This window comes from Micromesistius poutassou, assembly GCF_964030765.1.
Source record: "Micromesistius poutassou genome assembly, chromosome: 6".
NCBI lineage: Eukaryota > Metazoa > Chordata > Actinopteri > Gadiformes > Gadidae > Micromesistius > Micromesistius poutassou.
Window position 1 is genome coordinate 7,877,927 of NC_140276.1, and position 22,675 is coordinate 7,900,601.

The following is a 22,675-nucleotide window of genomic DNA, read 5'->3' on the forward strand; positions in this document are numbered from 1 at the left end:
TCTGTGCCAGACATAAATGCTGTCTCTCTACCAAACTGAATAGATTACAATGCTTATGCTTCGCCGATCAATACTTGCAAGCAATGGCCAAATTAATTGCTTGTGACAACACAAGAAAGACCACAAGGCTCTTAGTGGTGGAACAGGGACTGTAGTACACCAACAGACGCAGTGTACATGTACTGTATATATTTGTTGGTGTGTGTGTGTGTGTGTGTGTGTGTGTGTGTGTGTGTGTGTGTGTGTGTGTGCGCACGCGTGTGGATGTAGAAGGAAATGAAAACAGTGATGAGTGGTGACCTGTAGGCTTTAGAAGTTACATTCTATTACACTCAAAGACGTTCAGTTCAATAGAAATAGGGAAGAAGAAATAGGATACAGTAGGTAACCACACATACATGAATATGAGAGAGAGAGAGGGAGGGGGAGAGAGAGAGAGGGATAGAAAGAGAGGATGGAAAACTAGAGAAAAAAAGGTAAATGCAAATGTAGAAAAGGTGAAGAAAAGTGAGAGAGGCTAAAAGGGGGGGAGAGAGATCCAGAGATGGAGAGAGAGAGACGGACAGAATGAGAGAGAGAGGTGAAGAGAAGGCGAGAGAGGGCTGGTGGGCGAGTGAGTCTGGGGGTTTACGTCAGGGTGATGGATGTAGAAAGAGAATCGGAGCTACCGGAAGGAGGAGTGTAAAAATAGAAGAAAGCCCCGCTCCCTCGACTGCGATGTGCCCAGTTAGCCAATCACAGCCTCCTCTCTGCTGTGTGCTCCACCTTCCTCGCTCCCCCTTCACCTTTGACCCCCTTTTTGTTTTCCTCCACAGTTCCATCTAAGGGTCCCTCATCTCCCACAAAGACCTCACTCTGTATGTATGTATGTATGTATGTATGTATGTATGTATGTATGTATGTATGTATGTATGTATGTATGTATGTAGTATGTATGTATGTATGTGTGAGTGAGTGAGTGAGTGAGTGAGTGAGTGAGTGAGTGAGTGAGTGAGTGAGTGGCAGAGTGAGTGTGTGTCGGAATGTATCCACCCATCCATCATCCACGGAGCCATCGATCCATCCACCCACTCACCGAGCCGCCCGTCTACCTCATCCACTCCGTCGTCCACACCTCTATCTAGAACCAGGCCGAGGGAGGGGGGGGGGGGGGGGGGGGGGGAGTTTGAGAGGACATTAAATAATACACGGCGCCTGAGCATCTCCTGATGAAAAATAAAAACAAAGCCCTCGCCTTGTGCGTACGTTTCCCTTGGAAGCTATCCTTCCCGCTCCCGCTCCTCTGCTGTAGCCAATTCTTTATTATTCTCATTAACCCCGCCCACTCAGGCCCTCCAGAGGGGAAAAACAAGCAGCTGTCAGGGTCAGGCTCGCCGCTGAATTCCAAATGACTTTGAAGGGCAGAGGGGCCGGGCAACTTTCTCTGGAGGAGAGGACGGGGACTAGTGCATATGCACGGAGACACACACACACACACACACACACACACACACACACACACACACACACACACACACACACACACACACACACACACACACACACACACACACACACACACACACACACAGAGGCATGACACTAGCACACATAACGCGTGGCCGCCAGAGTGTGGCTCCTCTTTGAATCAATACTGCATCTCATCTCTTTCAACCTGCATGGTGTCAAGGTGAGAGCTATCTTTGAGCGTGTGTGTGTGTGTGTGTGTGTGTGTGTGTGTGTGTGTGTGTGTGTGTGTGTGTGTGTGCCTGTGTATGCTGCTGCTTGTGTGTCGTTGTGACAAAGGTCCATAACGGTAAAAAAAAGCTTGACCTGCCCATTTGTAAAGCATGTTTAGTGATGAATCACGAAGCCATTGAAGAACACCGGCGTTTAGCCGACCTCCGGCGCCGTTTGACCCCGTATCGAAGTATCACAAGAAAGTGTTTGTGATTTTTGGGTCTTATTTGATGAAAGGAGCACCTCTTTTTTTTAATCCGTGCGGGCGTATCTCTTTTAACTAGGGGTGTAACGATACGCTAAAGTCACGGTTCGGTACGTACCTCGGTTTTTAAGTCACGGTTCGGTATGTTTTTCGGCACAGCGGTTTTTCTTTTTTGATTTGATTTTTTTGATTTGATTTTGATTTGATTTATTAAATTGTGTCAAACAAATGCCTTACACACATGAAATAGACATTGAATACAATTGAGGATAAAAACACAATAAAGTCCAGGACTTATTTCCATTGTGGTCCTCAACAAAAAACATCAGGACAAGACAAGATAATCAATAAAAAGTTTTTTCAAAAAAAGAAAAAAAACCATATATATATTTTTTTGTTTGTTTGTTTTTGGGTACGTACCGAAATGAAATGTGCATCGAACTGTTAGACCCGTACCGAAAGATTTCGGTACGAATATGCGTACTGTTACAGCCCTACTTTCAACACATTCTGTAACTTTCATGAGGTGAAGATGAAATCACTGAATCATCTGCGTCATATCAATCACATCGGTGTTTCTCCTCTGGTCTGCTGTCTTGGTTTACATTATGTAGCAGTTTGGCAACCGGAATCCATTACAAAAATGAAATAGACCTTTATAATACTCTGTCGCAGCGCAGAACGGCTACATTCATTACTAAAAGCTCCTTTCATTTCCTGAAGTAATTAAAAAAAGGTGTAGTGCAATCGTTTTGTTTTACTATCATAATGTGTGTATGTGATTGAGTGTGTGTGCTTCCATCAGGTTTTACATTTTAAGTGTTATACCGGAGGTACACTTGACAATTAAAGACATAAAGCTCATAGTTTGGCTTATAAAATGATATTTTTAAAAAGTGCTAACAGGATTTATAGCAATGCGTGTGTGAGAGTGTGTGTATGTGTTCTGTCTCGTGTGTGCGCGCACGTGCGCGCGCATGCGTGTGGTGTGCGTAGGCGTGTGCATGTGCTCCAGTCCTCGTAAGCCTTGTAAGAGTCTCGTTGGCAGCAAGATCAGAGGAAACGTGTGTTTTGGTGGATTTGTCTGTGTGTGTGTGTGTGTGTGTGTGCGCGCGTCTGTGTGCGTGCATGAGAGCGAGCGAGGACGAGGGAGAGACAGAAAGAGAGGAAAAGGAAAAAGAGAGAGAGAGAGCAAGAGGAGGCATGAAAGAGAGACTCTGCTCCAAGACGTTTGATGTGGGAGAACAGTGTCTCCTGTCTGTCTGCCAGCCCTCTGCCAGCCCTCTATCACCCTGCTAACACATGGCCTCCTCAACTAGTGCATGTACGCTCGCCCTGTGTCAGCTTGTAAGTGTGTTTGTGTGCACATGCGCCTGGCGGCTCGTGTTTGTATCTGTGTGTGTGCGCGCGCACGTGCGTGCGTGCGTGCGTGTGTGTGTGTATAGGAGAAATAGAAGGATTAAGTGTGTTTGTTTGTGTGCTTGGCGCCGATACAGCCTGTGTGACTATGTATGTGTGGTGGTACGTGCGTGAAAGAGAATACGAGTGTGATACAGCCTGTGTGTGTGTGTGTGTGTGTGTGTGTGTGTGTCTGACTATGTATAATGGTGTTTGTGATCGACCATTGTGCGTGTGTGTTCCCCTGTTGGGGCAAGATTGTGGCTGTTTAGCAGAAAGCAGTTTTTTGGCATTTTGGAAAATTCTGTTGAAGTTTGTTATTCTTAAATTGACCTTTAATTGCTTTTTTGGAGAAAGCTTTTAGGCATGTATCGTGTATTCTTTATTTTGGAATGAAATTAATTGTATAAATATCATGTACCTTTTGTTTGTTTTACTTCACTTCAACTTTGCATCCTTGTCCTTTATGAACATTACACAAATGCCGATTACTAGCGCTCTTTGGGGCGATTCTCTTTGATTATGATAATTCATCTGATCTAATCCTGTGTGTGAGTGTGCGTGGGTGTGTGTGTGTCTGTGTGTGTGCATGCGGGTATGGGTGTGTATCTATGTGTGTTAAGTGAACGGGTTGGTACGTTTCCACTTTACATAACTCTCATCCTACACTGGCTACATCTTTGGAGTGGGCCCTTCAACCACGAGTCAAGCACACTTTCACCCTAACTACCTTGCACTCACAGGCGTTGGTTCTTGTGAGTTTGGGAATATGGGATTCCCGCGTGTTTCTGTGCCGTTGTGAGCGAAAAGGTGTGTGTGTGTGTGTGTGCGCACGCGAGAGTGTGTAGATGTACGTATGGATTGTGCGCTTGCCGTGGCCTAAGGCCTGTTTCATCACAGTTCATTTCAAACGAGTGGTGTTCCATATCAACTGCCTTGTGCTCCTTCACAATCCCTCACACACACACACACACACACACACACACACCTCGCTACTCTCGCACCGTTGATACAAAACGATAAATAGAAATGTGGGTCAAACAGGAGCAGAGAAAGTAAGAAAAAACTCAAACTAAACTGTACAAGTGTGTGCGTTTTATACGGCCATCTTGAACCTCCTATTGTGCGTGTCGCCATGAGAAAGAAACATTTCAAATAAAAAGACAAGACATGAATAGATATAGAGATAGCTAGATGAATAGAACGATTTACAGGTAGAAAGATGAATGGATAGATCAAAACAGATGGAGAGGGAGAGAGAGAGAGAGAGAGAGAGAGAGAGAGAGAGAGCGAGAGATCAACCTAACTATGACGTCTTAAATCCGTCACCCGGTTGAGTCAAGCAGACGTGTTCACCCACACGGAGGTTAACACACACACAACCCACAGGAAGGTTAACACACACACAACCCACAGGAAGGTTAACACACACACAACCCACAGGAACACAAAAACCGGCAGAGGTGCTTTTAAGATGGCCTGAAAAAATCTAACGAAGAGCAGCGCCCACACTCAAATATGAGCTGGTGCCACAGACTGGAGGTAACTCTGTGTGTCGGGTGAGGTGAAAATGTCTTGTGACCAAAAAAATCCCAACTGAGTGCTAGTCTTTGGGAGGCTAGGCACTCCAGTGGGAGGAACACAAAACACACAACGCTGTCAAGAAGCTGGGCGACGGGGGAGAACACGAAGGGAGAGAGAGAGAGAGGAATCAGAAGTAAGTTAAATCAATATTTAGACCTGTGACAAGACACAGAGGGACACCAGGCTGAATAATTGATAACAGAGAACAGAAAGATGGGCGTGTGCATGTTGGTAGGAGATTCAACGTGTGTATCTGTTTGTGTGTGTGTGTGTGTGTGTGTGTGTGTGTGTGTCTGATTGTGTGTGTGTGTGTGTGTGTGTGTGTGTGTGTGTGTGTGTGTGTGTGTGTGTGTGTGTGTGTGTGTGTGTGTGTGCATGTGTCTGGGCCTGTGTGCGTGTGTGAAAGTAAATGTGTATGTGTGTGTGTGTGTGTGTGTGTGTGTGTGTGTGTGTGTGTGTGTGTGTGCATGTGTGTGGGCGTGTGGGCGTGTGTGAAAGTAAATGTGTATGTGTGTGTGTGTGTGTGTGTGTGTGTATGTGTGAATGTGCGTGGGAGTGAGTGTGCCATTGCGCGTCTGTGTTGGCGTGTTCAAAGTTTTTTGTGCGCCGCGCGTTTGGGACTGCGCCACAGCGGGCCACAGCGGGTCACGTGGGTCTGCAGACTGAACACACCACCAGCAGTGCAGTAGCACTTCCACCTCGGACTGCTCCATTCATCCTGAATGGGTTCAGAGGGCTGGGGAGCATTAATTAAGCCTAGAGGTGACTGGAGCAGAGTATCGATTGCGGGGCCCGGCCCGGCCCCGCTAGGAGCCCTGCAGACCGGGGGTCCGATGCGTCTGGGGCCCGAGGTAACTATGATAAATGCGCCGCGGAAAAAAAGAGGAAGACTGTCAGATAAAAATCTAGCGATAAGCCAACGTATTCAGAGGAGGAGGGGAGGGGACGGGCCGGACGACAGAGTGGCTTTCAGGTGAAGGAATGTACGTTGGCTGTAACGCTGATTAGAAGGCCGACTGCTTTAGGGTCTTGTCTCTCTGCCAGCATAAATTGTGATGACTTTGCAAATGAACGGCGGACGGGACAATGGGCCGTGTCAGACCTGCAGCGCGGCCATTGATCACGCCCGAGGGTGGCGAGGTCATGCTATCGATTCTAAGGATTGTCCCGGGCTGCGTGTGTTCGAGTGTGTGTGTGCGCGCGTGTTCGAGTGTGTGTGCGTGTGTGTGTGTGTGTGTGTGTGCGGGGAAGAAGGCCAGGCCAGCGTAGATAGCAAGGCGCTCTGGGCGTGGAGAATAGAGGAAAGAAAACACTGAGCAGGGGAATGGGAGCTCAGGGCCGGTCAACACCGGAGCCTCCGAGAGTCTGAGACGTCTGGGGGGGGGGGGGGGGGGGGGTGTGGGGAGTAAAAAGATGTTTGATGAAGCACCGACAACACCCTCGTCCTCCCGGTGCCCCCCCCCCCCCCCCCTGCCCCCGCCCCTGTCTGCAAGATCAATATTAGTGTACGCGTTAAGAGGAAGAGGGGTATTTGGGGCGGGGTGGGGGTTTGTAGGAGGGACCGGACTCGGGGGGCCTGCCGACCCCCTGTCTCTCAGCGAGCGGTGTAATAAAGACGGAGGACGCGGGGCCCCGGGGGGGCCCCTGGGGTGATTAGCGGGGCCCCGAGTATTAAGTGACACGGAGTGAGGACTTGCTCAATCAGAAGGTTAGAGGCTCTAATATAGATCCATTCATCTGTGCGCTCCCTTCCCTCTCCGCCCCGCTTCCGACGCCACAAAGCGCTGCCTATTAGAGGACGTATTGAGTGGGACAGAAACTGTTTAAACACGAGTATTGACATCGCTGCGGCTGTGGCTCGGGGGTTCTTCTTCTCTGTTTTTTTTGTTTTTTTTCTTCCGTTCCCTCGGCTGAACAATGTACTTTTGATCCGCCTTCGAGGGTCGAAGGCACAGGGAGCAGGTCGGGTTTGTGTGTTTCGACATCTTGAAATCGCTTATATAAGCGTTATATAACGCACGCCTGGTCCTGGCATGGATCGAGACGCGCACGCACACACACGCACGCACGCGTATATACACACACACGTATACACACACACACACACATACACACACACAAACAGACACAGAGACACACACACACACACACACACACACACACACGCACGCAAACACACACTTGTGCACACCTCAGAAATGTCATATTTAGCTGGAGGTCAATTTGGAATCTCCAAAGAAAAAGAGTTACAGTAATCGCTGTATATAATTGGATTTGCTCATCGTGGCTTCAAAGCATCAGAACTTTAGCCTGGCAAAGGGTGTTGTTTGCAGTTTTGGAGTCTTAGTGAGTGTGTGTGTGTGTGTGTGTGTGTGTGTGTGTGTGTGTGTGTGTGTGTGTGTGTGTGTGTGTGTGTCTTTGTAACTTGGCAAAGGACGGTGTTTGCGGTTATGGAGAGTGTGTGTACGCATGTGTGTGTGTGTGCGCGCGTTTGTGTGTGTGCGTGTGTGCGTGGGTGTGTGAGCGCGTATGTGCGCCCATCTGCCTGCGTGTTCGTGTTTGTGACTGATGCCGCGCGCCACCGAGGGCACGTCCCATGTCCTCGACGGCGAAAAAAAAAAAAAAAAAACTTAAAGGGCCTGATGCAATCTTTGTTCATCCCCGGTGAATTTTAAAAACTTGTTCTCTCCCTCTCCCTCTCTCTCCCTCTCTTTGTTCCTTGGGGCCAGTGGGGAGGGCAGGCCGAGACATGCCAGGTGCCGTTATGCCTTTGCAACTTAGCGCTGTGCCCCCCCCCCCCCCCCCCCCCCCAAGCGCCCCCCCCCCCGCTGTGCCGTGCTCCTATCGGAACAGCATGAAGCACCAATCAATGTGGATTAGAAATCTGCGAGAAAAGCCTCTGTACCCCTAACCCCCCCCCGCCCCCCCGCCCCCTTATCACACACAGACAGAAAGTGTGTGTTCTTTTTTTTGCCCGCACACACACACGCGTTACCCCGTGCGTTTTTTCGTCATTGGGCACCCCACCGTAAAATTGCAGATCTTTATCCGCCCTCACACGCACACACACACACACACACACACACACACACACACACACACACAGACACAGACACAGACACAGATACAGACACACAGACACACAGACACACAGACACACAGACACACACAGTGTAATTTGAATAAATGGAACTTCAAGGTATTGTGTTGCGTGTCGTATTGTGACCGGGGAAGGAGGGGAGGGTGTAAGGGAGGGGGGGGGAGATGGGAGAGGGGGGGAGGTGGGGGGACCTCAGCCACCTTCACCCCTTCCCGCCTCCCACTGAGCCCATCCTCCGCCCCGCCGTGAGCGCCACAGGGTGGTGGGGGGGAGAGCCAGCCTCTCCACCTGCTTCACCGTGTTTTGCACGTCACACACGCATGCATGCCACCAACAACATTTACACACACACACACACACGTTAAGTGACAGATCTGGTGGGGCTGGGCTTCCTACGGCGCTCTGCAGAGAGAGAGAGAGAGAGAGAGGGAGAGAGGGAGAGAGAGAGAGAGAGAGAGCGAGAGAAGGAGAGAGAGAGAGAGAAAGGGATAGAGAGAGAGAGAGAAAGGGATAGAGAGAGAGAGAACGAGAGAGAGAAAGAGAAAGAGAAAGAGAGAAACGGATAGAGAGAGATAGAGAGAGAGAGATAGAGAGAGAGGGCAACCAAACTAAGAACCAGGCTCCTGCCACGAGAGAGAGAAAGGGATAGAGAGAGAGAGAGAGCGAGAGAGAGAGAGCGAGAGAAAGAACGAGAGAGAGAGAGAGCGAGAGAGAGAGAGGGATATAGAGAGAGAGAGAGAGCGAGAGAGAAAGAACGAGAGCGAGAGCGAGAGAGAGATATAGAGAGAGAGAGAGTGAGAGAGAAAGAATGAGAGAGAGAGCGAGAGAGAGATATAGATAGAGAGTAACCAACCACAGACCCTGACAGAACGTGAGACCTCGGCCGTGTATTCCGCTAGAGAGGGACGTCTCCTGGGGTCACCGTCTCCTCCTCGTCCACCTATCTCCTTCCTCTTCTACTTGACCCGCTTCATCACGCCCCTCTCTCATTGCGGCCGCACCCGCCTGTCACCACCTCACTGTCTAGAGCGAAGGGTGCGTAATTATCCCACACGGAGGTCTGGGTGAAAAGGCGCCTTTAGCTTGCAAAGGATTCCAAACATCAAACCTGCATTTTGATTTGTCTGCTGGAGGTGTTTTCACCACAAGCATATTGCTGGTGTTTTAGTAAGCAGGAATGCAAACAGGCGTTCTCCTGACCCCTGCGTGACAAAGGTACTGGCTGTAGCGTGGTGGCGCCTATTTTACAGCTTCCCGATGTTGACTGGTTTGAACCGCAAACAAAAAAAAATAGGCACCACAGCCCCTAGCTTCATCTAATTGTGTTGTTTTGACTGAGCTCAGCCCACAACACTGCATCAAACTCTCTCTCTCTCTCTCTCTTCAATCAGTCAGCATAGAGAAGCTGTTGATATATTTTTCATAACATTTTCAGACTGTGAGTGGCTTGCCTGTAAAAATGATTTGCAAAGTACTTCAGCAGTGGATGAAAGAAAATGTGGAAACATTGCATTTTTAAGTACCTGAACCAGTCCAAATATACTTTTTTTTTTCTCTATTTCACATATAGCAATATAATCGTATAGGATTGTTCAATTTGTGGAAACTAAATATGATATAAAGATGGAACAATGTGTTTATTGTATTTGATACTTGCATCTTATTAACAGTTTTTCTAGAAATGTGTAGTTTTTACTAATGATTGTCTCTAAGGTACACAGGAATAATTAACTATGGGATATTATATTCGATAATGTGTTTTTTATATCTTTGTTGTTTGGTTTCAACAAGTCCAATAACAGAGAGAGCCAAACAGTGCCTATGGGGACAGACAGAGCCTGAAGGTAGATAGATACTGTTAAACAATATTCAGATATCAATAATAGATAACAAGTTAACATATTCTCAAAGTCAACCAAGGTCACATTTCCCTTGAATAGTAATTTATAAAAATGATACGCACCTATGTGGGCCTTTTTCCGTTGCAGAGAGCCTGCCCATATTAACTGTGTGCCATTCTGCCAAGCATACATCTGATTCAAGTGCATCTTATCTATGGGACTAAGTACATAATTAAAACAAGATCTAATTAAGATTTAGCATTTCAGCATTTCAAATGGATTTGTTCAGAGCTCAACCGCTATTGAAAATAATGTTTTGACACAAACTATAATCAAACAACTTTTTTTCTTTCGGAATCAGAATATTGATTTGCTACACAAGCACTAAAGCCGATACTACATAGGATATACAATCATAAAAAAAAAAAACTATAGTAAACTGTATCGCTGTGAAGAGGATCTCGGGGAGAGATTACTCATTATCAGTGGAAAAACAATGTGAGCGGTAAAAATGGTATGCGACAGTAGCCATTAGCCTAGCATAAAAACACTGTTCCCCACTGATTATGAAAACAGTGACTTGGGTGAAGACGCTAAGCTTGGCTAGCTTAATCCATCCTTCCATAAACTAGTTCCGTGATAACAGTGGTACTCAAAAAAACAAACAAACACTTTCATGTTTTTTTTTAGCAGTATTTAATAATCCAAAACAACTCTGGCTCTGATTCTAACGGGACATTATTTGTTTGGCCTTGTTTACTGCGTTTTTTCAAAGATATAAAGACACAATCGCTTGCGTCACGCACGCACACGCACGCACACACGCACGCACACACACACACACACACACACACACACCTTTCCTGTCTACAAGGCCTCATCTGTCATTCTGGTGATTAGGAGATGAAAACGTTTGCGTTTTGAATCAAACATTGCCACGAATACACGCGCACACAAGGCATACGCTCTCTGAGACACAATTAACCAGTTGAGATTGAGATTACAACAGAGGCAAGTAAATACAAACGGTGCGGCGGGCCAGACATAAGGCAACGCCCCGTTGGGAAATTTTCTCTGATCGAGTGTGAAGAGATTAGGGGGGTGAACGTGAGCTTATAATAAAGGAGGCTAAAACTGGCCGATAAGGCATATGTAGGGAACAATGGCCACCCAATACCGCACTCTGATAGCATCGTACACGGCTCAACGTATAATCCTGATTGTTCTCACAGATCTATTTTGGGCGTGTGTACATTGTAGAATGCAAATATGTACGTTGTGTCCCTGAAGCTGGCAGACACAATGTTTTTGCTGCTCAATTCACATGGACATGGATTTGGCGTCGTCTATTCATAACGTCAAAGAAAATGTTGGATCATAAGAGGAACGACGGGAATTGAACATTATTCAGGAACTGATATTTACAAATAAAATAAAACAGAAAACTATGCAAAGATTTATCAACAATGGACATCAGCGTTTGTTAAAGACTTTAAAACCTACCATGTGGCAGTTTTTTTTTCCATTTTTTGTAGTAATATGGTTAGACGGCCTAGTGAGAACAAAAGGATAGTATGTATAAGAAAGTATTGGGTATAACTACTTTTTCATTTACTGAACAGGGAAACAAAAATCATGACATTATCGACAATTACAGTAATTAAGTTGCCTTAATTTGAAATGAAACTTCTGCCCATCTCTGAGATTACGGTTTTGGGCTGAAGCCCAGCTGGATGCATTATGTGCATGTGTGTGTTGTTCTGCATTGGTACTGGAGAAACACACACACACACACACACAGGTGCACTTGTCATACAGACACACAGCGACACACACACACACACACCAACACACACACACACACACACACACACACACACACACACACACACACACACACACACACACACACACACACACACACACACACACACACACACACACACGTGCACTTTGCACACTCACAGACACACTCTCAAAACTTTATGTTTTAGATTGTGGATAGTGTAATCAAAGAATGGACCAAAAAAAAAAAAGATTAGCCAATCACAGCACAAGCTACACAAGGACAACTACGCAGTCATACGCACAGTAACGCTTTACTGAATTCTACAAAGTGGAGGAGTCAAATAAGACTTACTGAACACATAGTCACCAAACGGGTCCTCATCATCCTCATCATCCAGGTAAACTGGAAAAGGTTTAGAACAGAAAAGAAAAGGGGAAAAAACAAGCAATGACAAATCAAAAAGAAGCATGCACTAAGCAAGGAACAAAATTCATGAATCAACCATAATAAATAAAAAATGCATATGAAATTACAATGAAAGACACGTATATCTGAAATATTAACAGATAATCAAAGAGACAAAAAGAGAAAAAAAAGTGACAAAGGAGAAAAACATAACCATGAACTATAAAAACAATACTATTAAAAGGCTTCAAAGAGAACGCCGTTGGGGGAGCACACATGGAGCTCATGCATGCTCCCAGCTCTTCTCGTGGTTTCTCCGGTCCACATTTAATACTAAGGCACTCGCCACTAAACTATAAATGCCATATCAGTTTCATGTTATGGGAAAATGTAATCAGTCATAATTGGCCTCTCTCTCTCTCTCTCTCTCCTTACCAATCCCTCTCTTCATTCCCCTATCTCTTACACATCTCTCTCCCTCTTTTCACCCTTTCTCTCTCCCTTCTGCTCTCTCTCTCCCTTTCCCATCTCTAAGCTCTCTCATCGCTATCTCCATTTTCTCAAGCCCTGATCTCTCCCTCTCTCCGTCTCTCTCTCACCCCTCTCTTTCTCCCTCTCTCTCTCTCTTCCCATCTCTAAGCTTTGTCATCGCCATCTCCATTTGTTCAAGCACTGATCTCTCCCTCTCTCTCCCCCTCCCTCTCTCTCCCTCCCTCTCTCTCCCCCTCCCTCCCTCTCCCGCCCTCTCTCTCCCTCCCTCCCTCTCCCTCCCTCTCTCTCCCTCCCTCCCTCTCTCTCTCCCTCTCCCCCTCTCTCCCACTCTTCCTCTCTCTCCCTCCCCCCCTCTCTCTCTCTCCCTCTCTATCCCCCCCTCTCTCCCTCTCTCTCTCCCCCCCCATTCCTCGCCTCTTGCTCGCCCCATTCTCCAGGACATATGGAGCTGTAACAGAGCCGATGTGTGTGAGGCGATTACAGCTCCCTAAACTCCCCTTATTAGGGCGGCGGTGTAATCGTCAGCAGGATGGGGTGCCAGGGATGTTTCGCTGTTGCCGTCGACTTCTCGTATTTAAAAGCTAAGCACGCCGGGAGACGGCGGGAGACGACGGGAGACGGCGGGAGACGGGGCAAAACAATGGCTTCGTCTCACAGGTGGGGTGGGGGGAAAACATCACTGTTCATAAGGGGGGCGAGTCATACTGATCTGCCACCAAATAAGGCGCCACTGTCCCCCGTTTCGGTGACATTTTAGGAGCATAAAGGATTATTGGATGTGCACAGTTAAGGAAATAACAAGAGCGTCAACAGGCAGCAGAAAAACCGCCTAGCAATTATGCTAATTTGGTTCTGGGCGACTGAGCAACCTGCACACACAAACACACTCACCCAGGCCCACGCCGCACACACACACACACACACACACACACACACACACACACTCACGCACAGACAAGCATACACACACACACACACACACACACACACACACACACACACACACACACACACACACACACACACTCACGCACAGACAAGCATACACACACACACACACACACACACACACACACACACACACACTCACGCACAGACAAGCATACACACACACACACACACACACACACACACACACACACACACACACACACACACACACACACACACACACACACACACACACACACACACACACACACACACACACACACACACACACACACACACACGACACACACCAGTGGCGGCTGCTGGGCTTTCAAAGAGGGGAAGCTCATTTTCAGCCTACATCATATCAAATTGTCAATTTATTGAATGTAAATGATCCTCTCTGTTCCTTTTCAAGGAAATGCTCAGTCATGCCAACTAGCTGTCTTTTCCAGTGACTTGACTAGTGTCCTCTCAATGGCCAGCAGAGCTAGGTGGCTTAAACGGCCTTGGCCCATTGTGTTACAGGTGTAGGACTTGAGCCGCTTTAAAGAGGAGAAGCTCCTTTATACACCTGCAGATGTAGTTCCAATTGTTGCCACTAATGAGAACAGTTTGTAAAGCTGAGGCATTGCACTGTCCAACTCCATGTCTTTAAGGAACACCAAGAAATCACACAGCTTTCCCCTGTCACCCTGATAGTCCTGATCTGAATACAGGACTTGAATCAATCCCTGAATCAAAGTGATGGCCAACTACCAAAACGATATTAAACTTGAACAAGGAAATGTGGGAATTATGTTAAACTGAAGCAAGGAATTGTGTGTATAAGTGTATGAAATGTACGATGAAAAAAACCAAGCAAATATCAAGAAATAGGTTGCAGTTCGTCTTTCGATTCACTTGCAAAATCCGCGATGGGACTGAGGAGTGAGGACTGAAGAGAGCTCCGGCGACGTTTTATAGTTCAAAATCGCTGTCAAACGGCAACTTAGTCTATTGCAGACCCTCCAATCATCACGCAGAAGCCCAGCATCCAGGCCAGCCCACTCCTCCATTCACCCCCAGAGACGCTGAGTGTCCGTGGGAGGGACATAATCACAGCATTATCCAATGACCGTCGACTTTCGACGCACTAAAAAAAGCTGTTCTATCTATCTAGTCAGTCGACCTGCGATAAGCAGCTGATTCTGAACGAACTCGTCTTCGAGATGGACGTGTTCTAACGCATTTTTAGTCAATGAAAACAGTATATATGACCATTTAATTTGAGGAATTTTAGGGGAAGCTGAGCTTCCCTTGCAGTCTTAGAGAAATCGCCACTGACGCACACACATACACACACACACACGCACAAACATGACACACAGACGTATTAAAAGAAAGGTTGGAAAGCTTTTCATCAGAAATTTTCTGCCACAAACATCCTCCAGCTGCTGTTTTGTCTTGATTTCTATTGATCTTCATTCCATCCCATATGTCTTCCTTTTCCTCCGCTGTCCCTTGTTGGCCTTCCCTTGCCGCAGGTTCCCTCCCTCCAACCTTCCAGTGTGAGTCAGCATCCGTCTGCGGCACCGGATCGATTCCTCCACCTCTCCTTTTATTAAACACTTTTCCCATTCAACTCCATGCATTTGCTTATACGAGCGGGCTATAGTGTGGCGTGGGGGGGGCCCTCTCTCTGGATAGGGGCCATGGCTAGCCAAATGGAGCCTTTTTATCGCGGTGCGGAACTGGAGCGAAGGCTTTTGAATGTTTATCGTCGTATTTATTGTCAACATTTGTTGACTAGACTCATTTATTGATTCTGACTACCGAGTAGTTTTTTTTTTCCTCTTCCCAGACCTTGCCTTTTGTGTGTGCCTGTGTGTGTGTGTGTGTGTGTGTGTGTGTGTGTGTGTGTGTGTGTGTGTGTGTGTGTGTGTGTGTGTGTGTGTGTGTGTGTGTGTGTGTGCGTTTGAGTGAGGGGTTGGGTGACGGAGTGTTTGCCGCATATCACTACTTTTCTTAATCTAGTTTGATGTAGCTTTGACTTCATGGACAAAAAAGTCCTTGAACCAGTGAACAGATAAAACACACACACTCTCACACACACATCAACACACACACACACACTCACATCCAGTAATGTGTGAGTGTGCTTTTGAAAGCAAAAGCCTGTCAGAGCTGCTCTCCCACACCATTCATCACAAGCTACTAATTCTGTTAGACCATTGTCGAGCTTTTTGCACCCTACATTGCTCCCTGAAAACTCAATCAGAGGCTAATGCCCCCCACCCAATGCGCGTGCCTAAACACACACACACACACACACACACACACACACACACTCAAAATATTCACACACATGGTGAACACATTCTCATACACACACACACACACACACACACACACACACATACAGGGTTGAAACACTCAACACAATCACACACACACTCAAAGTGGAAAAAGCAACACTAACTAACAGCGTCTGAACGGACAGCCCTGGCCTTGTGGGACCCCACTTGTCTTCCCGCTGCAGTCCGCCACCGCTTTGATCACCACAGGCGTTGTGGGGACTTCTGATATGACCGGCGGCGACGTTCCTGAGAAACGTCGTCGAGAATAACAGTATTTAAACGGCGGGGAGCGTTATTTATTTGATTTCCGTTATCTATTCCATGTGGTGAGGTGCAAGAGGCATTTGGGTTCCAATTGTGATGGAAAATGAATCATAATTAGACATTTCCTCTTTATCTACCTTGATTGCAATGTAGTCCATGTTCAAACGCTACTCCAAATGCCATGGGCGTCTCTGACGGGGCTTATCTTCCTTGGCGGTTTCTAGGAATGTCATGTTGATCTGTACAGAGAAGCTCTGGGGGTGGGGGGGGGGGGGTTGGTTGATTTGATTACGCAATCAAAATGTGTTTTGGATGCGCCACCAACACTTTTCTTTAATATGTGTAATTATAACTTTTTTAACAAAGCTCCGCCCATCTCATGCCCCCCCCCCCCTACCCCCCGCCCCCAAACAAAGAACTGAACCCTGCAGATGTTGACGCGGAGACAACGTGAAGCTTCATAGATCAGGGGAACGTTTTTGAGACAAAGGATTCAGTGAGAATCAGAGAGAGATGTTGTATCAATGAGAGAGAAAGGGGTCGGGGGGGGGGGGTTAGTTATAAAGAGTGAGGGTGTTAGAGAGAGAGGGAGCCAGAGCAAGGATGGAGATTGTGAGAGAGAGAGAGAGAGAGAGAGAGAGAGAGAGAGAGAGAGAGAGAGTGAGAGAGATTGTGAGAGAGCCATGGAGATTGTGAGAGTGAGAGCCAGAGATTGTGTGTGTGAGAGAGAGAGAGAGAGAGAGAGAGAGAGAGAGAGAGAGAGAGAGAGAGAGAGAGAGAGAGAGATAGAGAGAGAGAGATTGTGAGAGAGAGAGCCATGGAGATTGTGAGAGAGAGTGAGAGCCAGAGATTGTGTGTGAGAGAGAGAGAGAGAGAGAGAGAGAGAGAGAGAGAGAGAGAGAGAGAGAGAGAGAGAGAGAGAGAGAGAGAGAGAGAGATTGTGAGAGAGAGAGCCATGGAGATTGTGAGAGAGAGTGAGAGCCAGAGGGAGAGAGAGAGAGAGAGGGAGGCAAAGAAAGCGAGATTGCAGGGCGGCCACACGGACGAACAAGCACGGGCGGGGTTAGACAGAAAAGGCCGGGCTAATTTTAGCGCTACCTTTTCACTTTCTAATTAAGAGATTAATACATCCTGTCACGTCTGTCACAATATGAACCTGTGATTTATTATCAGGCCAAACGGGGACGGAGCAACCGAAGACGAAGGAATAATCAGCCAATCGCTGTGCATGTGTGATCAGCGCGGAGGCTGGCCGTGTGCGCAGCGGGGAGATTGGGTTTGTATCTGTGGATTTCTCCAAAGTTACTCTGTGAGTACTCCACCGCGGCGTTGTTGATGAAAGAATAATTGCTGTTGGTTTTCATTTTGGCCGTTTTAATTAAGTAGCAGCGGTGTTTACTGACAGAGAATGACCGTTAACCGCCAAGAGGTGACGCACACAAGAGGGGCCTATGGCCACCTGCGAAGAGGCACACGCACACACACACACACACACACACACACACACACACACACACACACACACACACACACACACACACACACACACACACACACACACCAATATGCACACACACACACACACATCAATATGCACGCACATACCACACACACACACACCAATATGCACGCACATACCACACATACACACACCAATATGCACGCAAGCACGCACACACCACACACATAAATATGCACGCACGCACGCACGCACACACACACACACACACACACACATCAATATGCACGCACACACACACACCAATATGCACGCACGCACACACACTACCACACACACACACACCAATATGCACGCACACACCACACACACACACCAATATGCACGCACGCACACACACACATACCACACACACACATTAATATGCATGCACACACATACACACACACCAATATGCACACACGCGCACACACACATACCACACACACACACACCAATATGCACGCATGCACGCACACACATACCACACACACACACACACACACACACACACACACACACCAATAATGCACGCACACCAATATGCACGCACGCACGCACACACATACCACACACACACACACACACACACACACACACACACACCAATAATGCACGCACACCAATATGCACGCACGCACGCACACACACACACACACACACACACACACACACACACACACACACACACACACACACACACACACACACACACACACACACACACACACACACACACACACACACACACACACAAGGCGCAGCAGGCCATAGATTGTGACCATAAAATCTATGCTAGGCTTCAGGTTTAAATCAATGTCCATGGTGATCTTATTTCATCTAATGTATGTTTTAATCATTCCCTCTCCTGATCAATGCAGTTTGGATTCAGGCGCTGGGCACTGCACTAGGAATTTACAAGCTCTTCAGTTTATTCTTTTTTTTTTCTCCATGCTTGTGTTTCCGGAGGGACGTTTTATGAGACAGCGCACAGCGCGACATTAAATCTCTTCCCCGCTTTGGTCGAATGAAAGCTCCCATTGCTGCTCCCAATTCCAAATTTTTTTTTTCTGTGGGATTGTTTGTGCAAACTAAACTTCTCCTGGATTTGCCAAATCAATGTAATAGTCATTTTATTTTAATGGAACTTGGGATGAGCTGTAAAAACTGCTTCCTTCTATTCCGGATTCCTTCTAAAAATGGATGAGCGCACACATTAAACGCCCACGTCGCATTTATGGTGCTTGATGCTAATGAGTGTTTGAGATTACATTCATGCCACAGGTTGGCTATGGACACCCTGCTATTCTTTGAAAAATCATAAAGTGCACACACACACACACACACACACACACACACACACTGGCCTTTTCCTGTCGAATGAGGATTTATTTACCCAGCTGTTTTTTGAGCTACAGCTGAGAAAGTGTATTGTGCGAAAAACAAATGGTTTCTTTGTGAAAACTGTATTGTTGCGCAAAGCTGCTTATGTGCTGGTCGCTCCATATGCAAGTGTGTGTGTGTGTGCGTGTGTGTGCGTGTGTGCGTGTGTGTGTGTGTGTGTGTGTGTGTGACTGTGTTAGAGTCCACCCCATCTGTGTGTAGCGGACAGAAACAGAGAATCATGCTAATCCAGGAGACTTGCGGTGGGTTCGCTTGAAAACATGGAGTGTTAATACAATACCACAAAGAACGACCTCTCCCTGATCAAAGCAAACACATCTGCACATACACACACACACACACACACACACACACACACACACACACGCTCGCATGTGCGCATGCACGACACTCACCTTGTCAAACGAGTTATGTCAAGCCAATATGTGGTGCTGCTAATTGTGTTGAGACTAGCAACGGCACAAGGTGGCTCACCTAAAGATTGTATCCATCTGGAAGATCACAGTCTTTAAGGTGTATTCGATTCAATGCTTTGTGCTGTTAGTTTCCGGTCTTTTTAGCCCAGCAAGAATCCGATGTTTAAAATAGTTTCTGATGTCTGGTTCTCACCTGCAGCACCAGTAGTCGGCCAGAAGTTTGTTGTGTTGAGTCATTTTTCAAAATGACAAGTTTTGTTAGGGGGATTTTTGTGTGTGTGTGTGTGTGTGTGTGTGTGTGTGTGTGGTTGTGTGCATATGTGTGTGCCTGTTAATGTGTGTGTGTGTGTGTGTGTGTGTGTGTGTGTGTGTGTGTGTGTGTGTGTGTGTGTGTGTGTGTGTGTATGTGTCACCTGAAGGATTCATGACCACTGGGGCCATTACTTCTTTACAATGAAATGTGTATCTCACACAGGTCCGGAGACCACACACATCCTCACACAACCTCATGAACACAAACATAAACACAGACACATGCACAAACACACTCTCTCTCTCTCTTTCCCAAACACACCAACATTCTCTCCACGCACAATCACACACACACATGCGAGACTCCCCCCACCCACACATGCCCTCCCCCCACCCCCAACCCCCCCCTCCCCTCCCCATCCCACCCACCCACACACACACACACACACACACACACACACACACACTGGTGAATCCCAAAGTCCCCGATACTGACACCCGTCAATCAGGCAGGCGCACTCCTCCGACAACAAGCATAACAAGACTGGGTATCACAGAGGGGGGGCTACAACAGGCGTGAAGCCGCGGCGGAGAAGAAAGCAGGCAAAGGGAGAGGTAGATGAGGGGGGGGAGGAGGAAGGTGGAGGTGAGACCTGAGATGCTTGTTAAGAGAGGCACAGCGGTATGGGAGCGGAGCGGCGTGCTGCTCCGCGTTTTAGCACATCACAGTCCTTCTTTGATTCGGTTAGCATGTGCTTATGATGTTGCTTCTTGTGTCTCTCTGCCGCCGCCGTCTATCTCTATTATTAGACGCTCAGATCCTCCTCCTGCTGCTCTGACACCCCCGTCGCTCCCACTTCTTTTTTTTTTTTTGGGGTTGTTGCTTGCTCTTGCTCTTGTTTCTTCAGGCGCACATGTGCCGACACACGTACACACAAGCTCGCACGCACGCACGCACGCACGCACAGCGCTGGCACACGCCGCTACACATGTAAGGAAATGCTCAGGTTCACTGACACACAAACACACTTATAAACATGTACATAAATGATGCATCTGCGCACACACACACGCACACTAACGTGTACGCACACTGCTACACACTGCTACACATAGAGAGAGCCGGAAGTTCGCTGTTCTCGGCACACCATCATTAATGCGTTATTGCAGATGTGCACATAGTCACATGCACACACTCACGATAATAGTCGGATAAACAGTTTTTACACAAGGGCGCTTCCAACATACACAGGCGCAGACGTGGTATACCGCATACACATAAACTACATACGCGTGCATATCATCTCTCTCACACAGACACACACACAGACACACAGACACACACACACACACACAGAGACAGAGACGCACACACAAGCTACATTCAAACATGACACACAATGGTGGGGTCATTAAGTCTGATTCGAGTTAAACGGTTCCGCCGTACTTGCGGACGTGTGATTTAGCACCCAGACACGAAAGCCACGTGCCAGATGCATAAGCATTCAGCGCTCCCCCTTTGGGGGAGTAATCGACTGGTGAATTGACTTGATCAGGCACACATGCACACGACCCGCTCCCTTCTTTTATCAGCCAGCACCTGTGTGTCTTAGATGTGATCGCTCCTGACAGGCGAGGGCGCCCGGGCTGGGAATCGCATGCAAAGTGTAGATTTGAGAAGCTCTGCGCGGGCGGAGCGTGGAAGCAGGCGAACGTGGATGGCTGCAAAATTATTTGCTGCAGGATTGGGGTTTTTCTTTTAGGAGTCAAAGCGCACGCGTCTCGTCTGGTGAGGTGCGCAGCCCTCTGCCCTGGAAAACTGATGCAACAGTGTGTCTCTTGAAAAAAGAAAAAAAAGAGGAGGTTTCGTTAGCAGTTAATCATCCAATGAAAAAAGTCTCCCATGATGCTCTCTGTCAGTGCTGGGTCTTGTTTCAGGGAGATGAAGGAACCATGGGTTGACTCCGCCGCCACCAGAGAGACACTCTGGCTCTTTTTTTTGTTAGTTTTTTTTCCCCGAGAATCAAACGTGTTTATGTAAATGCACCCTGAGCTCCCTGTTTAAAGGAAAAGGCTCCTTCTGACACACATTTCACTTCCTCTTCACGTCGCTGCAACGCGGCAGTGGCGCTGCGTGTGCTCATGTGTGTGTGTGTCTGTGTGTTTGTGCCTTTGATGTGTTTAATTGACCTGCTTTGATATGGAACCTTACACTTTATATCCAATTGATTTCCGGCCATGCGATGCTTTGGTCCAAACTTTCTGTCTGGGAAACTAGAAACTAGGAAAAAAAACTCGGGGGTGTGGGGGGGGGATTAATGATTTCAATAAACATCACTCAGTGACATCATCCCGTCAGAAAAAAACATTGTCACCCTACACTGGCGGATTACCAGTTTATTTTTACACCGGCGACCAAAATCCCCCCCCCTTTTTTTATTTTTCACCGGGCCTGAAACCCAAGACAGCGCCTGCGACGTCTTCAGCTGATATCTGCGACCGGGAGATTAGCTTAGTAATTAACCACAAAGCAATCATCAGGCGGCGGGATGAGAGGCGGGACTTGGCAAAGGTGTTTCTCGACGTGTTTAATAGGTGTCGAGCAGTTGATCAGAAACTGCAGTCGTCTCTGATGCGGGGGTCCCCTCCTTCCCGTTCCATCGTGCCCCCCGAGCCCCCCCCTGCCGCCCGCCCAATCCAGGGGCCCCACCATGCGCACGGCTGCCGGAAATTAAATTAATTAGACCGTCGCTTTCCCTTCCAATCCACTTTTCATTAACCTCCATCGACACCTTGTCGAAGCTCACGTGGCAGTTTACGACGACGACGGCAGGATTAACAGGGGAGCGGGGAAGTTAGCAATAAACAAAGTTGCCACAGGAAGGTGGTTCCCTCTGGTGTGCTGCTTTCACTCACACGGGAAGATTTACGGAAATAGAAGAAAGAAAAAAATAAATAAACGCAAAAGAACACAGAAGAAAAACTGAAGAAAAACAGCAAAGGAGCGAAGTTTCACGCTTGAACAAGCAGCGATTAGCA

At 47.4% G+C, this 22,675-nt stretch overlaps 1 protein-coding gene across 1 annotated transcript in view; it reads right to left on the minus strand.

The window, feature by feature from the left end:
- LOC311344802 (teneurin-2-like) overlaps positions 1–22,675 on the minus strand; it is a gene marked incomplete at both ends in the record, with an annotated part of 68,843 nt that overhangs the window by 33,477 nt on the left and 12,691 nt on the right. The window contains 2 exons of the mRNA XM_084469141.1: positions 11,988–12,038; positions 15,968–16,048. Of these exons, the coding sequence (XP_084325267.1) occupies positions 11,988–12,038; positions 15,968–16,048 (132 nt within the window). The remainder of the gene's footprint in view (positions 1–11,987; positions 12,039–15,967; positions 16,049–22,675) is intronic.